This window comes from Protopterus annectens, chromosome 7.part0 (assembly GCF_019279795.1).
Source record: "Protopterus annectens isolate FY-2018-M chromosome 7.part0, PAN1.0, whole genome shotgun sequence".
NCBI classification, from domain to species: Eukaryota; Metazoa; Chordata; order Ceratodontiformes; family Protopteridae; genus Protopterus; species Protopterus annectens.
Genome location: NC_056739.1, coordinates 917,888,912 through 917,911,163, shown reverse-complemented (window position 1 = coordinate 917,911,163; position 22,252 = coordinate 917,888,912). Strand labels below are relative to the sequence as shown.

Genomic DNA, 22,252 nt, shown 5'->3' with positions numbered 1-22,252 from the left:
CTGGGAGGAAACTCCCAGATATGCTCAGAACTAGTTCAAAATGATGTGAAGATTACTGATCCTACAGACATTGCCAACATACTGGCTGACAGGTTCAGTGCAAACTTCTCGCGCCCCCAAAAGGAGAGATATCTATACCAAGCGATTGCAGCCCCCAAACATCTCCAACGCCCAAGTGAGAACTGCTCTCTCCAAAGCAAAAACACAGCATCCATGGGACCTGATGGTGTCCCCGGCTGTGTGCTCCATGAACTCAACGAGGAATTAAACCCACAGCTAGGACAGCTGTTTAATCATAGTCTTACCTCTGGATACGCACTCCAGGAGTGGCGCACTGCAACTGTGGTCCCACTTCACAAAGGCGGTGCCTCCACCGACCCTGGAAATTACCGTCCCATTAGCTTGACAAGCCTTATCTGCAAAGCCATGGAGAGGATCATAATGGACCTCATAAATAAAGACATAGGGAATTTGCAGACTTTGGATCCATCCCAGTTTGGCTTTGTCAAAGGCAGATCATGCCTTCTAAACTTGGTTGACTTTTTCGAAACAGTCACCAAAGCCATTGATGAGGGAAAGGCAGTCCATACAGCCTACCTCGATCTGGCTAAGGCCTTTGATACAATACCCCACTCGGGTATCATTGAAAAACTCATCAGCTTAAATGTTAACCTTTACATCACAAGATGGGTTGCAAACTGGCTGAGTGACAGAACCCACAGGGTCAGAGTTGCTGGCGCCATGTCAGACTCAAAGCCTGTCACAAGTGGTGTACCACAGGGCTCAGTCCTGGGCCCACTCTTGTTTGGCATCTACTTTTCCGAAGTACAAGCAAACACAGGAGGGTTATGGCTGACAAAGTTTGCAGATGACTGCAAACTGGGCGCCATAGTAGAAAACACATCTGACACAGATATCCTTCAGAAGGGTCTCACAGAAACGGATAACTGGTGCCAGAGCCATGGCCTAAAGTTAAATGCCAAAATGCATAGTCATACCCTTCGGGAAAAACAAGGTTACCCCTAGCTGCCAAATAGGTGGCAATCCACTGAGTACAGAAGAAGTTATCAGGGACCTGGGGACCCAGGTTGATAGTAGTCTGTCATTCGACACCCATGTAGCTAAAGTAGTTAGGAAGACCTTCTACATTGCCCACCTTATCATGAAGGGATTCTCATCTAGATCAAGGGAGGTCATAGTCTCCCTATACTCATCACTCATCAGACCAATGATTGAATACAATGCCCCATTCGGAATGTATCTGACCCGACACTTGCAGCAGCTGGAGAGGCCACAAAAGTTCCTCACCAAAAGGATAAAGGGTCTCAAACATCTGTCCTATGCTGCCCGACTGAAAGAACTCCAGCTCTATTCAGTCGCTTACCGCTTGCTCAGAGGTGACCTTTGCCTAACATACAAGGCCATGTCAAACCCAGATTTGATGAATATGCTTCACCTCAAAAAAATCTAGATCCGTCAGAGCCACAAGGGCGGGAGACTTAAACCTCGACACGGCTATTAATAGGACGTGCTGGAGGGATAGATTCATCACCCAAAGACTCCCTATGCTGTGGAATAAAATCCAGGTATATGTGAGGCAGAGCACCTCGCTGGCCTTGTTCAAGAGAAATCTTGACCAATGGATGGGAGATCGCAGATATACCCCAGGGATTACCTCAGTGTCACTGCTCAACAGAGGCACAGCAAAATAATGGGTATAGTTCCCCATACTAAAGGGGTGGCTTAAGCCACAAAACTATGGGCTAGGCTTGTAAATGCCCTCGGGCAGATAGCCTAGTATGAACCTATGAACCTATGAACCTATCTTTTGAGCAGTAAATGATATGGTAAAAAGGTGAAAATAGCAATGTTAACAAGAACGTTTTCTTTACAGTGATAATATATGAAATCTGTCTTTTTTCAGTGCTGTAATATACTGTAGCACACACAAACCTAGAACATATTTAATAGTAACAAAAGGAACAAAAAAAGATGCATTTTGTCCCCCCGTCCTTTCTACTTTAGAATAGAAACTTTAATTATATTACACACAATTCTAATATTAAACACTGTGAATCTGAGAGTTTATTAGATGTTAAAATGCCATTATTTGCTCATGATATACTTCTAACTGCAATAAATATTAAAGATTCTATTCATTATCTTACTAAATCTTTAGCAGCCTTTACTGATTTATCTAATGTTAAATTCAACAATAACCCCAAACCCAAATAAACCAAATTCTATATTTAGATACAAAATACAGATATAGGTATAGCTGGAGTTGGGAACAAATACAATAGTTAGGAATTCTCATAAAAATAGCATTTAATCTACAATAAAAATACTAATTCTGAAAACATTACTGATTAAAAAAAATTAAATTCTAATTGGAACAACATCAATTTCACCTTTGAAAATAGACTTTTCCTTATAAAAAATGGCTGTCTTAGCCAAAAATATACATATGTGTGCTAGGACAGAACAGACTTGATGTTGGCTAATACTGCTGTGACGGTAAACTGTCATTGCAATTTTGCCATAGATTGACCTTTGACATCTTAGAAGTCCCCAGTTCCTAATACCAAATGGGGATATCAACAGTTTTACTTTTTTTTGTTTATTTTTACAGAGGGTTGTATTAGCACATTACTGGATGTTGAGATAACAATGTTAAGGAGGATCATGAATTACCACATGAATATGACTTTATATGAATTTTAATATTGCTAACTATTTGTTTTAAATTTCTTTGTGACTTATTGTTTATCTAGAACAGTAAATAAGAATAAATGAACATGAATTTTCTTGTAGGTGTAGAATTTACATATGTAGTGAACTTCGGGCAGTTTTTTCATCACTTATTCTCAAATCCACAGAAAATGCTGCATGATGACATTGTTTTGTCTGACTCCTTTGTTAATGACTTGCACTTAATGACTTTTCTTCTCCTTTATTAACCTTTATTTCCACTGTTCATCGGGGCTTGTCATGCTTTGTAATGAAGTAAATGATATTCTTTGTTTATGAATGATAAATGTACTTAGTATAACATGAGTTACGGTGAGCATATGATTTCTATATTGATTGGACAAGACTGACCTTGTAACATCACATCTGTAGATTTTTTTAAAGCACTGTATGATATAGCAGTGCAAGGTCTTATTCCTGAAGATGGAGTAAATTTCAGAATGTTCATAAAAAAGTGCTGTACAGTTTTAACAACTATTTGTTGATTTCTTAGCTTAATGGCCTTTCTAATGTAAGTTTAAACTTCTTCCAGATTTCGATCCTTGAAGGAACAACGGTTAAAAGAAAGACAGCTTGCAAATGGACTGAGGTTTGAATCTAGGGATGTGTTTAACACAGAAAACACTTTATTAATAAAAGGTTCTGATCCCAGCAAATGGGAGGACAGAACATTTAAAGACCGGGAGAAAGCTCTTTGGGAACGTCGATCAGAAAAAGATTATAGCAAATTAAATACCACTGGACTAGATTCTGATCAGACTCTTAGCAACCTCCATGAAGGAATAATTGAACCAAATAATTTGGAAATGCACCAACAAGATGTGGTGGTAAGGGAACGACATAAAGTGGTAGATGATCCAGATCAGAAAAAGGTGGTTAGAGCTAAGCGAGAAAGTCGCAGAATGCGAGAACTGGAGCAAGCAATATTTAGCTTAGAGTTGCTGAAGGTTCGAGCTTCAGGTTTATCTCCCTCAGAAGAGAACCCTTGGCCAATGGAGCTTTTAGATGGCTGTAATTCTCCACATGGGACACCTGACAGTCAAAGCTCCAGAGAAAGTTTTGAAATGCTAAATTGTGATGAAGATCAACTAGAAAATGATGCATTGGAGACACAAGTTTCCTTAAATGAACATCTAAACCCATCAGCAGGCAGTCCAAAATGCACTTTTTCAGGTACAACAGATGGTATTCCATTAAGTGAAAAGAAATCTCTTGACCATATTTCCATTAGTACTAGCTTAACCCCCGGTATAGATTTTATCCCAGGCATTTTACCCACTTTTTATATCCCTCCCCCAGAAAGCTTATCAGTGAGTTCTAACAAAGCTGTAGACACTGCATCACTTGGCTCTAATGTTTCAGAGGATCAAGAAATCTGTAAAGAGCTTAAAAAAGAAACATGGCCTGAACACAGAGAAGATAGCCTGCTAGGATTTAAACACAAGACAGACCAACCCAAGGCACCTTTTTCAGAAAATATATGGTTAAGGATGGAGGAGGGTCCTGCTAGTACTTTGCTAGATGAAAACAAACTTTCTATGTTAGAGCGACTGGAGAAACTAAACAGCCAGAAGGAGGAACGGCAGAAGCAACAACAGCAGCAGAATGAACGTGAAATGATGGAACAGATTCGACAGCAGAAAGAGATTCTGGAGAAACAGAGAAGAATGTTTGAACAGCATGAACGAGAAATATTTGAGAAACGGAAGGAGGAAGCATTGCAAAAAATCGAGAAAAGTAGACAGAATGACTTAGCACAGGGACCTGTCTTGAAACCACAAAGCAGGCAAGACCAGCGTCCTCAGTCTCTCTTAATTCTTCAGCCTGAAGTTAAAGGAGACACACACAACCCTTCAGATGTATCACCTTCTGACATTGCAATAAAAATGATCAGTGTTCCAGACTCTGAATATAGTAGAGATAGTGTGTCTGTTTCTACTGGGTTGAAAGGCCGACCTGTAACTATGTATGCAGATAGAATGGCAGGGCAACCCTGGCACTTACAGGATCCAGGTCGGATAGACGGATGGAGTCCAAAACTGACCTTTGATTCATCTGCAACAACTAGTCCAAGGCTAGAACGCCTCAAACAATCCAGAGTGCCAGTTCCAATCCCAGACACCTCTGCAAATGAGAGGACCAGTGCCTTTTTCTTCTCACCAAAAGAAAATAAGACTGCCTTGAACAAGTAAGTTGGCGAGTCATTTTTCTTTTTTTACAACAAACATATTATAACCTTTTTTAATTTTAACTATGCAGTTGTTTCTATCCCTGTAGTTTGACCTAGAGAAGAAAAACATTTAAAAAATGGTAAAAATGACACACTTCAGAGCTGGTGCCATACTAACAATAGAAAATAAAATTCTGTCTGACATGTCTTTTCTATGTGAACTTGTTTTACTTGTGTTTCATGGCAAACTTCTCTCTTAAGTTTTTAGAAAGTACTTTGAAAAACTGCAAAAATGCTTTGATGGCTTTTCTGTAGTTATTTTCCACAAAGGAAGTCTAAAGTAAAATTTGTTTCTGGTACTAAATGCCTGGCACTGTTGACTGTTTCAGGAGAGTTTTTTTTCCAGATTCCCACTGGTGTGTGCTCTCGTTGTACAGTAAATGTTGTGATTTTGGGGGGGGGGGGGGGTTGCATGCTGGTTTTTCTGTGTTCGTTTCTGCTGGTCTGCCCAATAATGTTTTTTTTTATGTTATGGAAGAGTGTGCTAGTTGTACTGTAGTGTAGTTTACATTTTAAGTTAAGCAGATTGTTTCTGTAAAATAGGGGCATGATCCTTACTGGGAACCACGTTTAGTAAGGTAAACTGAATATATAATGAGCTGTGATTTGTGTTTACAACCGATGTGGTTTTTGTAAACAAATTGGTAAAACCATGGGTCTATATCAGAAGATTCTTCTTCTTTCGGCTTTTCCCGGTTAGGGGTCGCCACAGCGGATCACCTGCCGCTCATGATTGGCAGTGGAGTTTTACAGGGTCGAGTTGCCAGCCCTGCGCCCAAACTTCCGCAGAAGGCATACACACACACTCACGCCTAGGGCCAATTTAGAGTGTACAATCCCACCTACGGCATGTCTTTGGGATGTGGGAGGAAACCCATGCGACCACAGGGAGGACATGCAGACTCCACACAGAAGACACCCCAGCGGTCTATATCAGAAGATTGAAGTTTCAAAACTTAGAATCTGATATGGTCGACACCATATGATCGAAGTTTTGAAACTTCGAATCTTTTAACAGAGATCTCCGTACAGCGCAGGAAGATTTCCCTTTTCTGCATTGTAGTGTGATCTAGGAGTTGGTATATTTAAGTAGCGGGTGGTGTGGGGTTGCAGGGGGGCTTGCTTAAAGCATTTAAATGGTTTGTTTTTGTAGGTTGTTCTGTTTTATTACATTTTTGACATTTGAAAACTTCGATTATATGGTGCCAACCATATAAGATTCAAATTTTTGAAACTTTGATCATGTAATATAGACCCTAAAACTATGAACTTTAGCTGTAGCAGTTTATTTCTACTGACTACTGAAGCTCTCTCTTTGAAAGGCTAATGAAGGGATAGAAAATACATTGCTCAGGCTTAGTTCCCCTTCAAGAAAGAAGGATATGTCCAGTCTTGATGATTACTTGTTTGGATCGAGGGATTCTAAATGGTGGTCATATTGACCTTTGCTGCTTACAATGGAAGGCTGTTTGTTCCAGTGCAACTCTGCATAAAGCTAAACTACTCTAATTATTTCATTGAAATATGCACATACTTCTCTGTAGTATTTGGCATTGTAGATTATCAGTAGTTTGACCTAATACTGAATGTTGTGGATGCAGGATGTTCAGGGCTGCTTCCCTCTGCCATTTTCCATTTCGCCAATTAGATTTTATCTCTCTACCATTCCCACTTATAGGCCTACCCTGATCGATCCATTAAGTAAGACTGAAATTCATTAGTTTTTTAGTGCTGAGCTCATATCTTTGAGATTCCGTGCTACTTTTCAAGATTTTAAGTTGCAAAATGTGGAATATGATCCTTTTTACTATGAAAGTTAACTTCTACTGTGTTTATTTTTAGGTTTGATTATTTTTGGGAGGTGCACCTTAAAGCTGGCTTTTTACTTTGAAGCCATTTTTCCAGCCCCTATTTTTATTCCAAGAACAAGTGCAATTCTTTGTCATGGCTGCTTCACAGCACCAGAAAGTACAAATGTTGTTGAGGTTTCAGTGAAGGCAGCAGGTGCTAGAGGTGAAGGGCTTTGGAAAACATACTTATAGTCATCAGCTAGTGAAACTGGAGTTTGTGGCCTCTGCCTTTTTTGCTCCCAGGACAAAAAGATGAATCCTCAAATACTGCCAGAAGAAGGACAAAGAGGATGACCTATGCAGTGTTCCATTCCACACCATTTGTCAATTCTCCCAGTTTTTGTGAAACATGCACTGACACCAGTGCCTCAAACACACGCACACTATTATTGACTGACAAGTTCTTAGTGGTGGTTCAGGGTGTGCCTGTATCCTGTCTTCTCCCTCCAGAAGTTTCAGAATGGATCATATTTGGCTTTGCATACCATTATAACAAATCAGTAGTTGTCCAGCCTCTGACCTCACCTTAGATTTTGTGTAGGCAGACTCCAGACCCTTCATCTGCTGCTATACTCATTGTATCTAATTGTGCACCTCATGGCTGGACTTTCACTTCTTTTTCTTTCTGTGTAAGAGCACATGCCCTCTCTGATGCAACAGACCTTGATTAACTCATTGCTTGACTCAAATTGTTGGTCCTCTTGGCATTGTGATTGGCTGTAACTAGATAACTAGATGTTTGGCCCTTGAGAGCCCCAGATGTCCATTCTCAGTATCTAGCAATGGACCAGTTGATATTTACCCTAGTCAAATGTTTGACCTACTGCTACAACAACCATATGCTACCATGTTTTACCAGCTGGTAGTAACTGCTTCATGGCAGACAGCAGCCCCATTGCCTGCCAATCCAGTATGTAGTAGCACCCTTCCCAAAGCATGTTTCCTCATCATGCCCAGTGCATCTGGAACAAGCTACCTTGAGGCACCCCCATTATACTGACTCCTAGCAGAACTGCTCCTTTCAAGTTGGCCCTTCATAGGCTTGTTCCCTCCTCAGCCAAGGTCACCTAAGAAGACTTTGTTTTCTTCATAGGAGCTGGTATGTAAATGATGAAAGACCTGCTTCCTGAAGACACAGCTTGTTGACTTGAATCCTTGTTATGTGGATATTTTGGAAGGCCTTGGTGATTAAAGGATGAGCTACATTTCCTCCTCTTCTGGATGATGATGCTGACTTTGGAGTGATTCTCCATGCAGTGCAGGTGGTGAAGTGGTGTTCTGATGCAAAACCTTCTTTATAAAGAAGGCTACATCAAGACTGTTGTATTACAGACTGGACCTCCATATCATAAATAAGAGAGATAAGATGGCAAAACTGTCTTAACAGTAAATGCATTACTTCTGTTCTGTTGCAGACAGTAAATTAATTTTTGTTTTATTGGTTTTGCTTTTGGCTTAATCTGCTTGCAATGTGTGCCTGTAGGTTTGGGCAAATTTGAGGCTGCAGTTTGTTTGGAATGATTCATACTATGACATCTGATTCATCTTGCTGCTTCCCCTGTTTACCTTTGACAGCAAACTGTGCTCCTGAAAAAAAGCTCAAGTTGTTGCAGTCTGTAATTCTGCTCCATGCCCCCTTCCATTTTTTAGTAGATCTGCTGTATAGTGTGTAATTGTGTTGTCTTGCCCTGTTTTGCTGCTGTCCTGAAGAATGAAAGTGAAGTTTTAGCCTGAAGTCCTTGTCTGAGTGGACTTTTGTGTTTGTTGAAATGTAGTCATAGATTGTTCTTTTGGACTTGGATGTTACCTTAAACTAATGAAGAGATAAGGCATTGGTTTCAGTCATTTCCATAATATTAATTTGAGCCCTGTCACATCATGGCTTAAAGAACATGGACTTAATGTTAATAAGGTTAAATGTGTGGTCTTATACCTTGGGAAGCAAAGTACTGGTTCTCCTGTAGGACGAGGCTCTGCTGATCTCATAAGGAGGACCAAGTACAAAGACCTCAAGATCACTTAATGCATTAACCTTAAATTTACAACATAGGCTCAATTAATAAAAGCTAAATTAATGAGCATGATAAGGCTAAGTCTTTATAAATTTATTCCGAATGGTGTCAACTTTATGAAGAAACTACTTATAACATATGTATGTCCAATTATTGAATATAATGTTTTGTTCCATATTTAGAGTAGGGGTCCTCTCTTATTCTTGAGGGTATTTATCAAAAGTATACTAAATGATTGGAAGAGGTTAAAGCCTATATTTATGACTCTAGATTAGAGTAGCTTGAATTATACTCAGTCAGTTGCAGACACCTATGTGTTAAACTATGCCTGGCATATGAGGCAAAACAAATGAGGGATTTCATTTATTATTTAATGTTGATTTGTTGGATTTAAACATCCATCTAGAGAGGGGAATTTTACATTTAGTACAAGTAAATGCAGGACTTCATTGAAATCCCAGTTTTTTAACCCATTAAATGGTTTGTCTGTGGAATAATACCCCTTTGTATAAATGTCAAAATGAGCCACTGCAAATATATAAACAATATATTGATGTCTGTATGGGTTCTAATGTTTATTCACTTAACACAGTCTGCATTTTTATTTGATATTGACCCTAATGCAGTTTTATCATGAACTATGGAACTCTCTTCTGCATTAGTGTAAACAAGAGCAGTTGCATGATTGATATTGTTAGATCATTGTGTGCATGCGCACATGCATTTTTTCCCAAAAACTATTGTGACTTTTGAAGTGTCGGGTTGATTGTTCTGAAAGCGCAGCTACTTTTATTTGCTCTTGGTTAAATTAATGGCTTAGCCTGTGCAGTTCAACATTTGGAAGTGGAGTTTGGGTTTATCTGACTGACTTTGTAAATGTCTCCAGTTCCATCAGTACTGTAGATTTAATGGAGGATCCCTGTTTTGTGGTATAATCCCATGAAGTTGAGTCTACCCCAGACTTTGGAATTATTCTTCCTTTTTATTCCATTTTCTGACCCTAATCCATATTAGGATCTGTAAATATAACCAATTTAAACAGTTATTGCAATCTGCACCCTTTGTGAGCATTGAGGCTTCTAATTAAAACTTGTGTTACTTTTTTAGTTTTATTAAATAATATTTTATTTGTAAAACCTTTTGTCTTTTAATTTGGCATTATTAATTTGATTTGGTTCTGGTTACCTTGTTTCGCACTGCAGTGTTTTATTCATTGTTTAAAAGTTGTGTCTTTGTTATGACAATGACAATGACAACTTGCTAGCCCCCTCAGTCCCTATCATTTCAATTACAGAGGATTAAGGCTGTAATGTGCTGATGAATTTTATTCACTAGTCTTGAATGTCCTTCTATATCACTGTTGCAGTATGCAAATAGATGCTATCTATTGCCCAGGGCAGTAGGTATGCAAACAGATACTATTTATTGCCCAGGGCAGCATGATGCTCAGCTAGTACTTAAAAGCCTAATGATCTTGTATGTGCCAATGATCTTGTATCATCACAGTTATGCTCCCCCCACAGAACTTGGGGCATAAAAGGGATATTCAGATTCAACTACTCAGAACTTCTTTGCTGTCAGTACAGGGTTTTAAGGGAGGCAAGGAAACCCTCTACCAGGAAATCTTGTATGTCTAAATGGAAAAGATTTTCTGTATGGTACCTTGCTCGTAGCCAGGACCCTTTTGTCCTCTCTTATTTGTGAGAGTTGCTCCAGTCAGGCCTGGCCTGTTCTTCTGTGCAGGCCCATTTGTCAGACATTTCTGTTTGTCTGCCCTTGAATCCTCCTTTGACTGCTCATTTTGAGGTCAAACAATTTCTTAAAGGTGTCCTGCTTGTCAGGCCTCAAAGGAAACCTATTCCTCGTGCTCCTCCTTGGGACCTTAATTTTGTTTTGGAAAAAATTGCCTCAGGCTCCTTTTGAGCCAGCAGTTTCTGCTTCTCTGCAACTTTGTACCTGGAAGACTGTTTTATTGCTGGCTTTTACTTCTGCTCAGAGAGTTGAGCTCCAGGCCCTTATGGCCATTCCTCCTTTTTTGTTTTTTTACAGGGACAGGGTGCCTTCTTTTATGCCCAGGGTAGTAAATGAGTAGTCCTTGAATTAGTCAGTACAGCTCATTTCCTTTTTCCCTTCTCCTGAGTCTGCTAGTGAGAAGGTCCTTCATACCTTGGATTCGCACAGGCAGCTCAGGCACTATTTGGATAAAAGTAAGGCCATTTGTAAGTGTGAGCAGTTGTTTGTTTCCTTTTATCTCAGGACATTGAGTTTGGCTGTTTCTAAGCAAACAATCTCATCCGGAATATCTAAGGCCATTTCCTTTTGTTATTCTTTCCATTGCAAATCTCTGTCTACTTCTGTTAAATCTCATTCCACTAGGGTGGTTGCCTCTTCTGGTGCCTTCTTCAAGGAGTTGGACACCAATTCCATCCTTGAAGCAGCTAGTTGGCCTTCAGTACATATCTTTACTAAGAATTACAAGTTGGATATGGTATCTAGGGCTAGAGCAGGCTTTGCTGAAACCATTTTATGTGGGGTTGTTGAGGGCTCGTCTTAACCTTCTGCCACCCATTTTGTTTCTTCAGCTTTTTCACTCTCCTTTTTGTTTTGCATACTGCAATAGTGATATAGAATGGCATAGTACAGTTGGATAAAATCTTACCATAACAGTAGATGTTCTTCTCTTCACTGTTGCAGTATTCACCCCCTCCATCAAACCTCCCTTTGTTTGTACTGTTTTTTGTTTTAGATTCCTTTGTTGCTGAGGGTTTCCTCCTTTTCTTCTGCATTTTTCCTTCTGGATGTACATGGACTCCTTCATCCTATGGTGATTGTTCTCTTCTGGGACAGTTCAGTTCTGGGTAGTTGCATCCGTACATTCCTTTTATGCCTTACATTCTGCAAAGGGTGCATAAATGTGACATACTGCACATACAACATTTTTAGGCTTTTATATATATTGGCCGAGCATTGAGCTGTCCTGGGCAGGAGATCCATTCTGTTTTGTATACTGCAACAGTGAAGAGAGAGACATCTACTGCTATATGGTAGGATTTTACACAACTGTACTTTCTGTCAGTCTGCACTTGCCTGCTGTACAGCTATGAGCAAGTAATTTAACCAAACACAGCTCCCAGGTTGCTGTAGAAAAAAAAGATAATTGTGCCTAGTGGAACTGTTTACCTGGTTAATAAATAAAAATAAATAATAAAGGCATTTCCCTTGGTCTCCTAAGATCTTCCTGCAAGCTTTGGGTGGACTGGGATGTTGAAGAGGCATATGGCAGTGGCATCCATTTTACTTCAGTTGTCTGATTACTTAGGTATTGGGATCAGTCCTGTTAGAGTTTCTTTGTTCCACTCTAGGATAAAGCTTCACTTTGAAAGGGGTTGTGACATTGTGGAGTATTGCCAGTCATACCAGGAGAAGTGGGACTGTGCATGTGTGGCATATGCCAGCTTGGCTGGCTGAAGTTTTGTAAATAATCTTATATCATTTGACTGTCATGTTAATGTGTACAGATGCTTGTATTAAAATGTATTTATAAAAGTTGCTTATGTTAAAAAAATGCTGCAACAGAATCTTAACAGAGTTATGAATGTGAAATGTGCCAGAGTCAGGTGACTAGATGTGATGCAATTCTCTAACCAGCTGAAGGATGGAACTCTGTCAGCAACCGTTTGTTTTTGTTTTTCTTTGGAATCTAATATATAAAAGATCTAGGTCAGTTATCACATTTCAGTAATAGTAGTTAAGTTGTTCAGTTGTTGTTATTTGTACAGTTCAGTGTGTGTAGTATCTCATCTTGCCTTGTGGAAGTGAGCATCTCAGCAGTACATCTTGCCTTGCAATATTAAATGAGTTAACTAGGAACAGTTTATCTTTAGTTTAGTTAGGAAGAGTACCATGAGATGAGTTTAGTAGTATTTATTTTTCTTAATGTAAGATTCTCTCTAACTGTGTTATTTTATATTTCCTGTGACTGAAAACTCTGATGTTTATTGCAACTAAATATTAAGCATTTTTCCTGTTTTCTATTTTTATTATACATTATTAAATATGTTTATACTTTTCCATTGTGGCTGGTCTTTTAGTGAATACTTTTAATATCTTGAGAGTACCTGTGCTTATTTCAGTGTCAATGTGGCCACTTCAAAAAGCCTCACTGCTTTGGTCACACTCTACCATTCATATCAGTATTAATTTCACACAGTATAACTGGTTACCCCTTGTAAGGGCCTTAGAGTATTTGGCTGATGGCAGCTATCCTGTAATCTGGAGAGACAGAGAGCACACAGCTGATGAGTATACATCAGCCTTTCCCAGGTGTGTATGAAAAATCAGACATTGAAGTGTGTGTGCTAGATACTTGTAACTGGGACACAGTGCTCCAAGATGGGTCTTGTTTGGGATCTGGAGAGACAGAGTATCAAGTCCCAGTAGAGCATGTTCCCTGTGTGCTCTTGGGACTGCCTGTTACTGGTGTCAGTGGTGAGGATTGGGGTTCCTTGATTACTGGCCCGGTCTTCCCTATTTGTGTGAGATACCCAGGGAGTCTGTGTAGCATCATAAAACCTATTGAATGGGCTTCTTGCCTAGTATTCCTTTAATAGGGTACTCTATACTAATGTCAGGTCCATCAGTTATATGTTAGATATAATGGCTTACTTGTTGCATGAGGTGGATATAGCGTTTTTTAACAGAAAATTGGTTAGATTCCAACTTCAGCCCTCCCTTAGTGACCAGAAATCCCACCAGATCATTCTATATACTCTAATGCTATAGGGCAGTGTGCAAAAATGGCAGGTCCATCAATAATAAACTGGTTATAATAACTGGCTTGTTAAATGAAGTGGATCTGCCCTTTATAACTGAGACCTGAACAGATTCCAGCTTTCGTTGTCACATAGTGAATACAGTCCTTACTAGTTCCCTTTATTGCGCAGTGTCTTAGGAGGTTCAATATAAGGGATGTTGCTGTTTGCTTTAATTCCATGTTGGGAGTATACCAGGGTCAACAAATGGCAAAGCTCACCAATGGCTGTGGCAAGTCCACCTTACATCCCGGAACCCAGTGCATCACAAAATGTGAGCTATAGGACAGACAAATACAAAAACCGCAACAGAGATGTGAGGAGGTGGTTGTCCCCAGCATTAAGGTAGAGGAATGACTTCACTTCCTTGTTATTTACATTTAATTGAACAAGCAGAATTGAGTCCAGGCAGGTTGTAGGCATTAAGGTGAATTTGCCATTCCATCACCTTCTTTTTCCCTTCAAATGGACCCATCATGATCATGTCCAAAATGCAAAAAATGAAAAAAGAATGACTTGATGATTCAGTGCTGGGCTTTGCAAGAAGACTCTTGTTTACTCTAATTCTAATTTCAGATATATGTTGGGCTAGCCTTCTTTAAACTTCCACCTTACTGTTGTATTTCTTACCATTACTGGGTCATATGAAAAAATCTCTGCAGCTCATGAACTTACAAAAGTTACAGAAAGAGGGTCCACATTTAAAAGTACCAAAACCTCTCCATTCTGTCCTTGTTGAATACCCTTCTAAATAAAACCTAATGTTCTGTGGATGCCACTGGACCAAACCAGTTGGCATAATGGCTAAGGACTTTGCCTTCAATGCACAAGGTACAAGTTCAATCCTGACCTCTGGCCAGTGCCTGTTTGAAGTTTGTTTGGTGTTTGTGTGTTCTCCCTGTGTCTCTGTGTGGTTCGTCCCATCTCCAGAAACATGCTGAGCGTTTCCATTTCAGCCTCAGCAATGAATGGAGCTGTGGGCAGCATCAGCTCTCAGTAGGCGTGGGTGTGCACCAGGGTTCAACTCTGAGCCCACTGCTGTTCATACTGGTGATAGACTAAACTAGCAACAGGTTGAAGGGTACAGATCAACAAAATTGCTGTATGCAGATGATGTGGCATTACAGGCAGACTCTGAGCTGGAACTTCAGCAAAGGATAGGAGAATGGAATGCAAAACTGAAGGCACATGGGATGAAACTAAGTACAGGTATGACAGTGTTGATGGAAGAAAATTGGGAAATCAGAAGAAGCTGAGAATTGAGATAGAAGAGAAGATGTTGGAACATGTTAATAGCTTCAAGTATCTGGGAGGGGTGGTTAATGAGAAGGAAGTCTGAATGAAGAGGTCAAAGCTAGAGTAGAGTGTCAGGTATAGAGTATGACAAAAGAATGCCAAAGAAGCTGAAAAGTAAGGTGTACAAAACAGTGGTGTGATCAGTGCTGCTGTATGGTACAGAAAACTGGGCAGTAAAGGCTGAGGAGATGAAGCTACAGGTGATGGAAATAAAGTGCTTGAGAAGGGTGGTAGGATGCACACTGCAGGACAGATGAAGAAATAAGGGCATATGAAAAGAAACCAAAATAGCTCCAGTTGCAGAAAAGATCCAAGAGAACAGATTACAGTGGTCCAGGCACATGCGCAGAAAAGCAGAAGACAATCTGGTGAAGAAGATTTAGGACCAAGGAAGACAGTAAGAGGAAATGAGGGCATCCAGCAAAGAGGTCGATGGATTGTATGAGAGAAGATCTGTGACTGTCAGACATGAATGTTGCAGAAGGCAGGAGTGTGGCATTTAATCAAGAGGGATAGTGACAGTTAACATGACACTCCGACTCTACACAGAAAATGGGGAAAAAAGGGGGATGATGATGTTCCTACCTTTTCTGAAAACAAAAGATGGGCCAGGAACCTTGCTCACCAGTCTACTGCTTGACAAAATGGACCAGTTGTCACAAATTATCTTTTTAGTCTCAAGGGCATCTGTACTGAAAGTTAAGGTCATACTTTTAGTTTCTCTTTCCTTTGGTAAGGGAGAGACTATTGAAATCACATAAAAAACGTCTCTGTGGTTCATATAAGGAAGTGCCCTCCCTCAATTTTAGGTTCTTAAACAGGATCAAAAATATGTCTGATAGTCCCATTTTGATACCCCCTCTTAAGAAAATCTTTACGGAGGTCCTGCAGGTTCTTTAGAAAATCAGTTGTTTCTCTGGACACGAGCAATCAGCATACCCTGTGACTTTATTACATTATACTTAGTCATTTTCGGATGCATGCTGCTGGCATGAAACAGTTAGTTTATGTGGGTGGGTTTATGAAATATATCATTGTAAAGTTCTTGTAACAGTGAGATCCAAAAAAATAACCTTATGGTAGTTGTGATGAGTAGTAAATTTTAAAAGGTCCATCGATTGTGCAATGTGTACAAAAAATTCTTCAAAGCTACCATTGACTCTTCCCATGCAATAAAAATATTGCCAACAAATCTCAGGTAACATGTGATGAAGCACCAGAACTCCTGAGTTATAGTCTGAGATTGTTTCATTCTCCCACTTAGCTTATGCTGTATTAGCTAGGCTAGGGGGCATAGCTGCTCCCATTGCAATTCAACATTTCTGTTTGTAAATACTGCTGTTAAATTCAAAAATATTTTTGCTCAGTACTGTTTATTGCTGTTGCTTAAGTTAGAAATTAGGGTAATCTCACCTGGGAGGTCTAAGGTTTCCTTCATCATGGAATCTCTCACAACTTCTATACAGCGCATGCGGGTCTATATTAGATGATCAAACTTTCAAATGTTCGACTGTCATGTGGTTGACACCATATGATTGAAGTTTTGAAAGTTTGAACGTTTTAACAGAGATCTCTGTACAGCGCAGAATGGGAAGATTTCCCTTTTCTGCATTGTAATGCGATTTCGGAGTTGGTATATTTAAAGAGCGGGGGTATGGGGGTTGCGGGGGGGGGGTTGCTTCCCTGCTTAAAACATTCAGGTAGGTTATTTGTGTAGTTTATTTTTTTATTAGATTTTCGAACTTTTAAAAGTTCGATCATGTGGTGTTGACCATATGACAGTCGAACTTTTGAAAGTTCGATTATCTAATATAGACCCGCACATGAGAGGCAACATGGTGTAGAGTGCCTCTACATCAGTAATCATCAAAATCAAATCACCATTGACAGGAACTGATTTCATTTTCCTCACAAAACCAAGTGTGTCCAACACAAAGGAGTTAGCCCTCCTAGCCATTGATTTAATATGATATTCCAGAAAAATCGTTGATGTTTCAGTGCTGCCATCTTCCCCTTCTATCACTGGCATGTGTGGGGAGTACTGAAGATTCTTGTGAGGCTTGGAAATCCCAAAAAAATTAAGTAGCCTAGGATGTGCTGCTGCTAGGAAATCATGAAGTCTTTTGTTGATAAGGTCTTTCGTATAATGCTGTTGCAGGGTGTCATGTATGGGAATAACCAATTTAATGTTGACTTTATGATAAAAGTCAGTGTTACTAAGCATCCCTTAGATCTTTTGAGTGCATTTGTCAGTGTCAGTAAAAAATAATGCACCCTCCCTTGTCAGCTTTCATGAACCAATGTGATTTATCCGATCGCATGTCTCTGTGGGCTTTAATTGATCTGACGGGTCTATATTAGAACACCGAACATTCAACATTTCGAGTGTTCTAATATCGAACCCTATGAATTGAAAATTTAAAACATCGAACATTCAGAACAGAAAGTTTTTCATAGGGAAAAAATTTGCTGTTCCAAAACACATACACACAACACAAGCACACCAAACAAACAGCAATCCACACACATACACCTAAACTCTTACACCTAACCCTACACTAAACTATACATACACCACTAACTATCCACTTACCTTAACTCAAACCCTAACTCTAAGGTCAGTCACTATCGCACAGTCACCTCACCCACGCTCTAACCCTAACTCAAACTCACCTACCCCGCCCTAACCCTCACGTCCACACAGTTGCACACTTACCTGACCCGCGCCCTAACCCTCACGTCCACACAATCGCACACTTACCTGAACCCGACCCGTAACTTTCCACCACAGCCCTGAAAATACCAAAGCAGCAGAAACGGACAACCAAATTCTTTCCCTAGGAAAAAATTTGGTGTTCTGTTTCTTCGACATTTTTAGCGTTTGCTGAAAACGGGTCGATATTAGAACACTCGAAATTTTGAATGTTCGGTGTTCTAATATAGACCCAATCTGATGAAGCCCAGTTGGTGGGCGAAAGCGCTTCCATTGACTGAGCCTGTTTGAGTTCGTTTTTTCAGTATCTTCACAGAAGAGGAATTAACATCTGGCATTTTGGACTGTTTATTACTGTTCTATTTTTCATTTTTCGTAAATAAGGAAGTGAAGTAAGTATACTGGGCTCTCAACGGAAGTACCAAATCCAGTAATTATCTTCAAGGGGCAAAATCAACCTACATGTTTCTCCTAATTTACTATCCATCTAATGATTTCTGAAGCAGTTCACTGTTTTCCTTGTTAAATTAGTGTTAGAACTCACATATTGTCTTATTTTGGGTGATCTCAACATCTGTCTTGATTTGAATTAGTAAAATTCACCAAGATGGAACGAAAAAAGAGGACTCCACTGAGACGTGCAAAACAATGTTTTAATGACCTTTTTCTTCCATCTTAGTGATTTTTGCATTTTTGTTATGATTATTTCATTTACTTGGTGGCCTTTTAAAGTATTTTTTAAAGTTTGAGTTGAGTTAGTGTCTCTAATGAAAGACTTCCCCTCAGTATGTGGGACTGGGGATTTATTTCATTAATTAGCTTTGTAATCTGTAAGAAAGATAATTTTTTAATCTGATATTTTGTTTGGGTGTAATCACCTTAGATTTGTTAGTAGAGTGAGTCTGTTGATCAGATCATAACTTGGTTTTCATGTGGAGTGTCCCTGACCTTACCTGATAGCTCCTCTAACTGCACACAGTCGGCCCATTTTGTTCTGGTAGAATGAGAACCAAGTGTTATTGGGCTAGGTGAGATCCGTACACCTATTTGTTCCTGCCAAGAAGTCCCCGTAAACTCTCCATTCCCCAGTAAGAGTTGAGCAGTAAGGAGGGGGCCAGCATACCCTCTTTTGATAGGAACACCTGCCTCCGATTCAGCACATCCTGTAAGCTCACAATCAGTACCTCTAAGGGGAACATAGCTCTCAACTGTACAGATTTTAGCAGAATGCCCAGATTTTTGCCTCATATTTTTGGTCTGTTCCTCATAAAATTTGTAGCTTGCTGGCAAATCAGTATGGATTGAAGTCACTAAATAATGACACACATTTGAGTTTCAGACTTAATATCTTTCAGGAAATTCATGCTAACACAAATCTTGTTAATCAAGCAATTTTCTAAGTTTATAAGAACAATATTTAAAATCTGTCCATATTTTTAGGCCTTTGCCCCCCAATTATTTTAGAATTTGTATAGATTTCTTGCACTAAAAGATTGAGAGGTATGAAGGGGAAATGTGCCCCCACACAGTAGTTTCCACTTTCTATATAGTGTAAGTGCACTATGGTAGCACAAGCTCAACCAGCTCATAACTGCTGGGTAATCACATAGTATTTCCATGAGGTATCACCCTTGGGGTGAGCCAGGAGTGCCTTTCTCCCGGGTGGGTTGAGCTTGCCATGGCTGCTCACTCAAATCACCCCCCCCCCCACACACGAGTTCTTGCAGGCACCTGAGCTTCTTTTTAAACTTATGGTGCCTGTGTCATGATCAGGGTTTCATCTCTCCATGCAACAAAGTCGGGAAGGGTGTCTTAATAGTGAGCTGGTGGATTATTGGAATTTAAGAGGATTTGTAAGTGTGAAGATGTGGCTCCTTTAATTGACAATCTGCTTCAACAGTGTAATGCTGATGATCTAGAGGTGTTAGTTTTTGCCTGTAATAAGGTAAGTGGATCAGTTAGCCTCAGAGCATGCACATTGTGTTTCCCCAGGTTTGTGGCCACTATAGAATTTGTTTCATAAGGATTGGGTTTGAATGTCAGAGGAAGGTGTACCTGCCTTTTTAAGAAGAAACATAGACTTGATGAAAAGTATGTACTCTGGCCGTTTGCAATCTCCTGAATGAAGGCAGTATTTTTGTCCAGGGAGACTGATTCTTACTCCAATCAACTGTAAAACTATTTTGAATTGTGCATGTGCTGTGCAGTCATGCTTTTCTTTACAGTGGGAAGGCATCTTCTTCTTTTAGACATGAATTAGCTACTCGGTACTTTGTGGCTAAGGTTGATGTCATCAGGCAAAAAAAAACCTCGGAAATCTCTCTCTCAGGCCGATGGGTGAATCTCAATTTAACGCACATGATTTTGATTGGTGTATGTTATTTTAGTTCCAGTACTAGGTGTCAACAGCATAGCAGGTAGCACACTCGCCTTTGGTCAGAAGTCTGTGGGTTCCATTCCCACACCAGGTAGATGGATTGCTGACACTGCAGTGCAGGATAAGCAGGGTATTGCAATCCTGAGTGTGCCATTGTTCAGATGAGACCTTAAACCGTGGCTGTATTTACTTGAGTTGGTGGTAGCATAGGTGGATGTAAAAGATCCCTTGGCTCTTATCGAAAAGAATAAGATAAGTTCCTGGATACCCTGGCCAAATTTCCCCTACTAGTATAAATAATACTTTGTGTCTTCTCTGAAATTATGTTGACTACTCTGGTGTCAACGATTTGATATTATGCATGCAGTCTTCAAAATGTAGTCTCAGTCTAGGTCAAAACTGCTGGTTAAAACATTTCTTAATGTCCTGAGTCCAGTTATTCCCTAGATTGCTAGGTCTGCCATAGTTAAGTCTGTTCTTAGAAAAACAATTTTGAAACTCCTAGTATGGAGTATTACTGGCTCTTTTCTTACCTACCCTGTTTTGGCATGGTTATTGATGAGGCGTTTTTATTTATTTATTTATTTATTTTTTGTTCAGCTGAAATCCCATTCAGTTTCTTGTGACCTCTTTAATCCACTCATGTTTCAAGAAGGAGTGAAGTACTGAGACAGCTTTTATTAGTCATTACTGACAGACTGGTTACCTTTGGGAAGTCAAGTACCCCTGCAAATTTCAACATTAATAGCACACTCCTAAGAGTGGACTTGGAGTTGAGAGATCTACGTACACAGACAGGAGCCTGAAGTTTGACTGCCATGTGTCCACAGTGGTGAGAAAGTTTTTCTGTGTGGCACAGCTTACAAATAAAGGCATGGCATCCAGATCCAAGGAAGTTATAGTCCCACTGTACTCAGCCCTAATCAGACCAGTAATCCAGTACAGTGCATTTTTTAGCATATAATTTGATATCTACTTGACTAGGTACTTGCAACAGCTGGAGCAGCCTCAAGGGTTCCTTACAAACAAGTACAAGGTGTGAACAACATGTCCTATGCAGATGGACTCAAATCCCTATTTCTTTACTCCATCTCCTACTGATTATTAAGGGGTGATCTATGCCTAACCTATAAGACAATCACAAATCCAGGCCTGATGGAGCAAATTTGCAAGATAAACCGAGGATCACCTGATCTAGGGATCTAAACCTAGACTGTGATATGAAGAAAACATGCTGGAGAAACTGATATGTGTCTCCAAGAGTACACCTTCCCTGGAACAGGCTTCCTATTCACATAAAGCAGTGCCCTGCCATGACCCTCTTCAAATGCAGTTTGGATCAGTGGATGGGGAGTCATAAATTAACTCCTGGAGTGGTGTCCATGTCCCTTATGGACAGGGACAGTTTGTAAATTGCTCAAAGGCATAGGGACAAACCTAAGCCATCCTGTAGCCCTTAGGGATCAAATAGCGAGTAAAATTCCGGGTTAATAGTGGCTAGGCTTATAAGGGCTTTTAGACCATTAGCCTAGTAATATCATATGAACCTTTGCACTTATGAAAGGTCAGCATTGTTATTGAGTATTGATCATTCTTGATCTTTCAGCAGTATTTGACGATGTGTATCATAGGGTCTTGTAGGGGAGCTTGCATGCATGTTGTGTTTTGTCTTCTACAGTCCTTGCTTGGTTTGCCTCTTACTTTTCAGAGCACATACCGGGAATAGTTTCAGTGGTAAATTCGTGCATGAGCTGATGTTCTTTGTGTTTCACTGTTGCTGTCATCACCTGTGGGTTATCCCTGCTGTGGTAGCCCTCGGCTGGCCCAAATACCAGAGTCAATGTTTTTGTGCGCCGGCTGCTGTCGCCTGCAGTCTGACGTCAGGTCATCAGTACTATAAATTATTCTGAGATTACACTGTCTAGAGCCCAACAAAAGGTTTGCAAACAGGGGCACAGAGTAGGTCGTCACTATGCAGAAGGAGATAGGTTGCAAGAAGAAGAAAAATAGTTTTTTGTAACCAAATTTTCTGATTTTTCTGTAACTTTGGAAAGAATAATAAGGCAATTTTGGGGCATAGTGACTGAGAATGCTATGGTGGGGAAACTTTTTCCCAAACATACAACTTTCTCATATGATAGGTACAATAGTATCAATGAACTGTTAAATAGGAAAATCTATAGGGTTAGGGATGGTGCACCTATTGGCATGT

General features: G+C 39.9%; 1 protein-coding gene across 4 annotated transcripts in view; it reads left to right on the top strand.

Annotated features, from left to right (window-relative positions):
* MYO9A (myosin IXA) overlaps positions 1-22,252 on the top strand; it is a 2,281,069-nt gene that overhangs the window by 1,831,085 nt on the left and 427,732 nt on the right. For all 4 annotated transcript variants that reach the window (XM_044077496.1, XM_044077494.1, XM_044077495.1 and 1 more), the window contains exon 24: positions 3,284-4,939. In XM_044077496.1, coding sequence (XP_043933431.1) covers positions 3,284-4,939 — 1,656 coding nt within the window. The remainder of the gene's footprint in view (positions 1-3,283; positions 4,940-22,252) is intronic.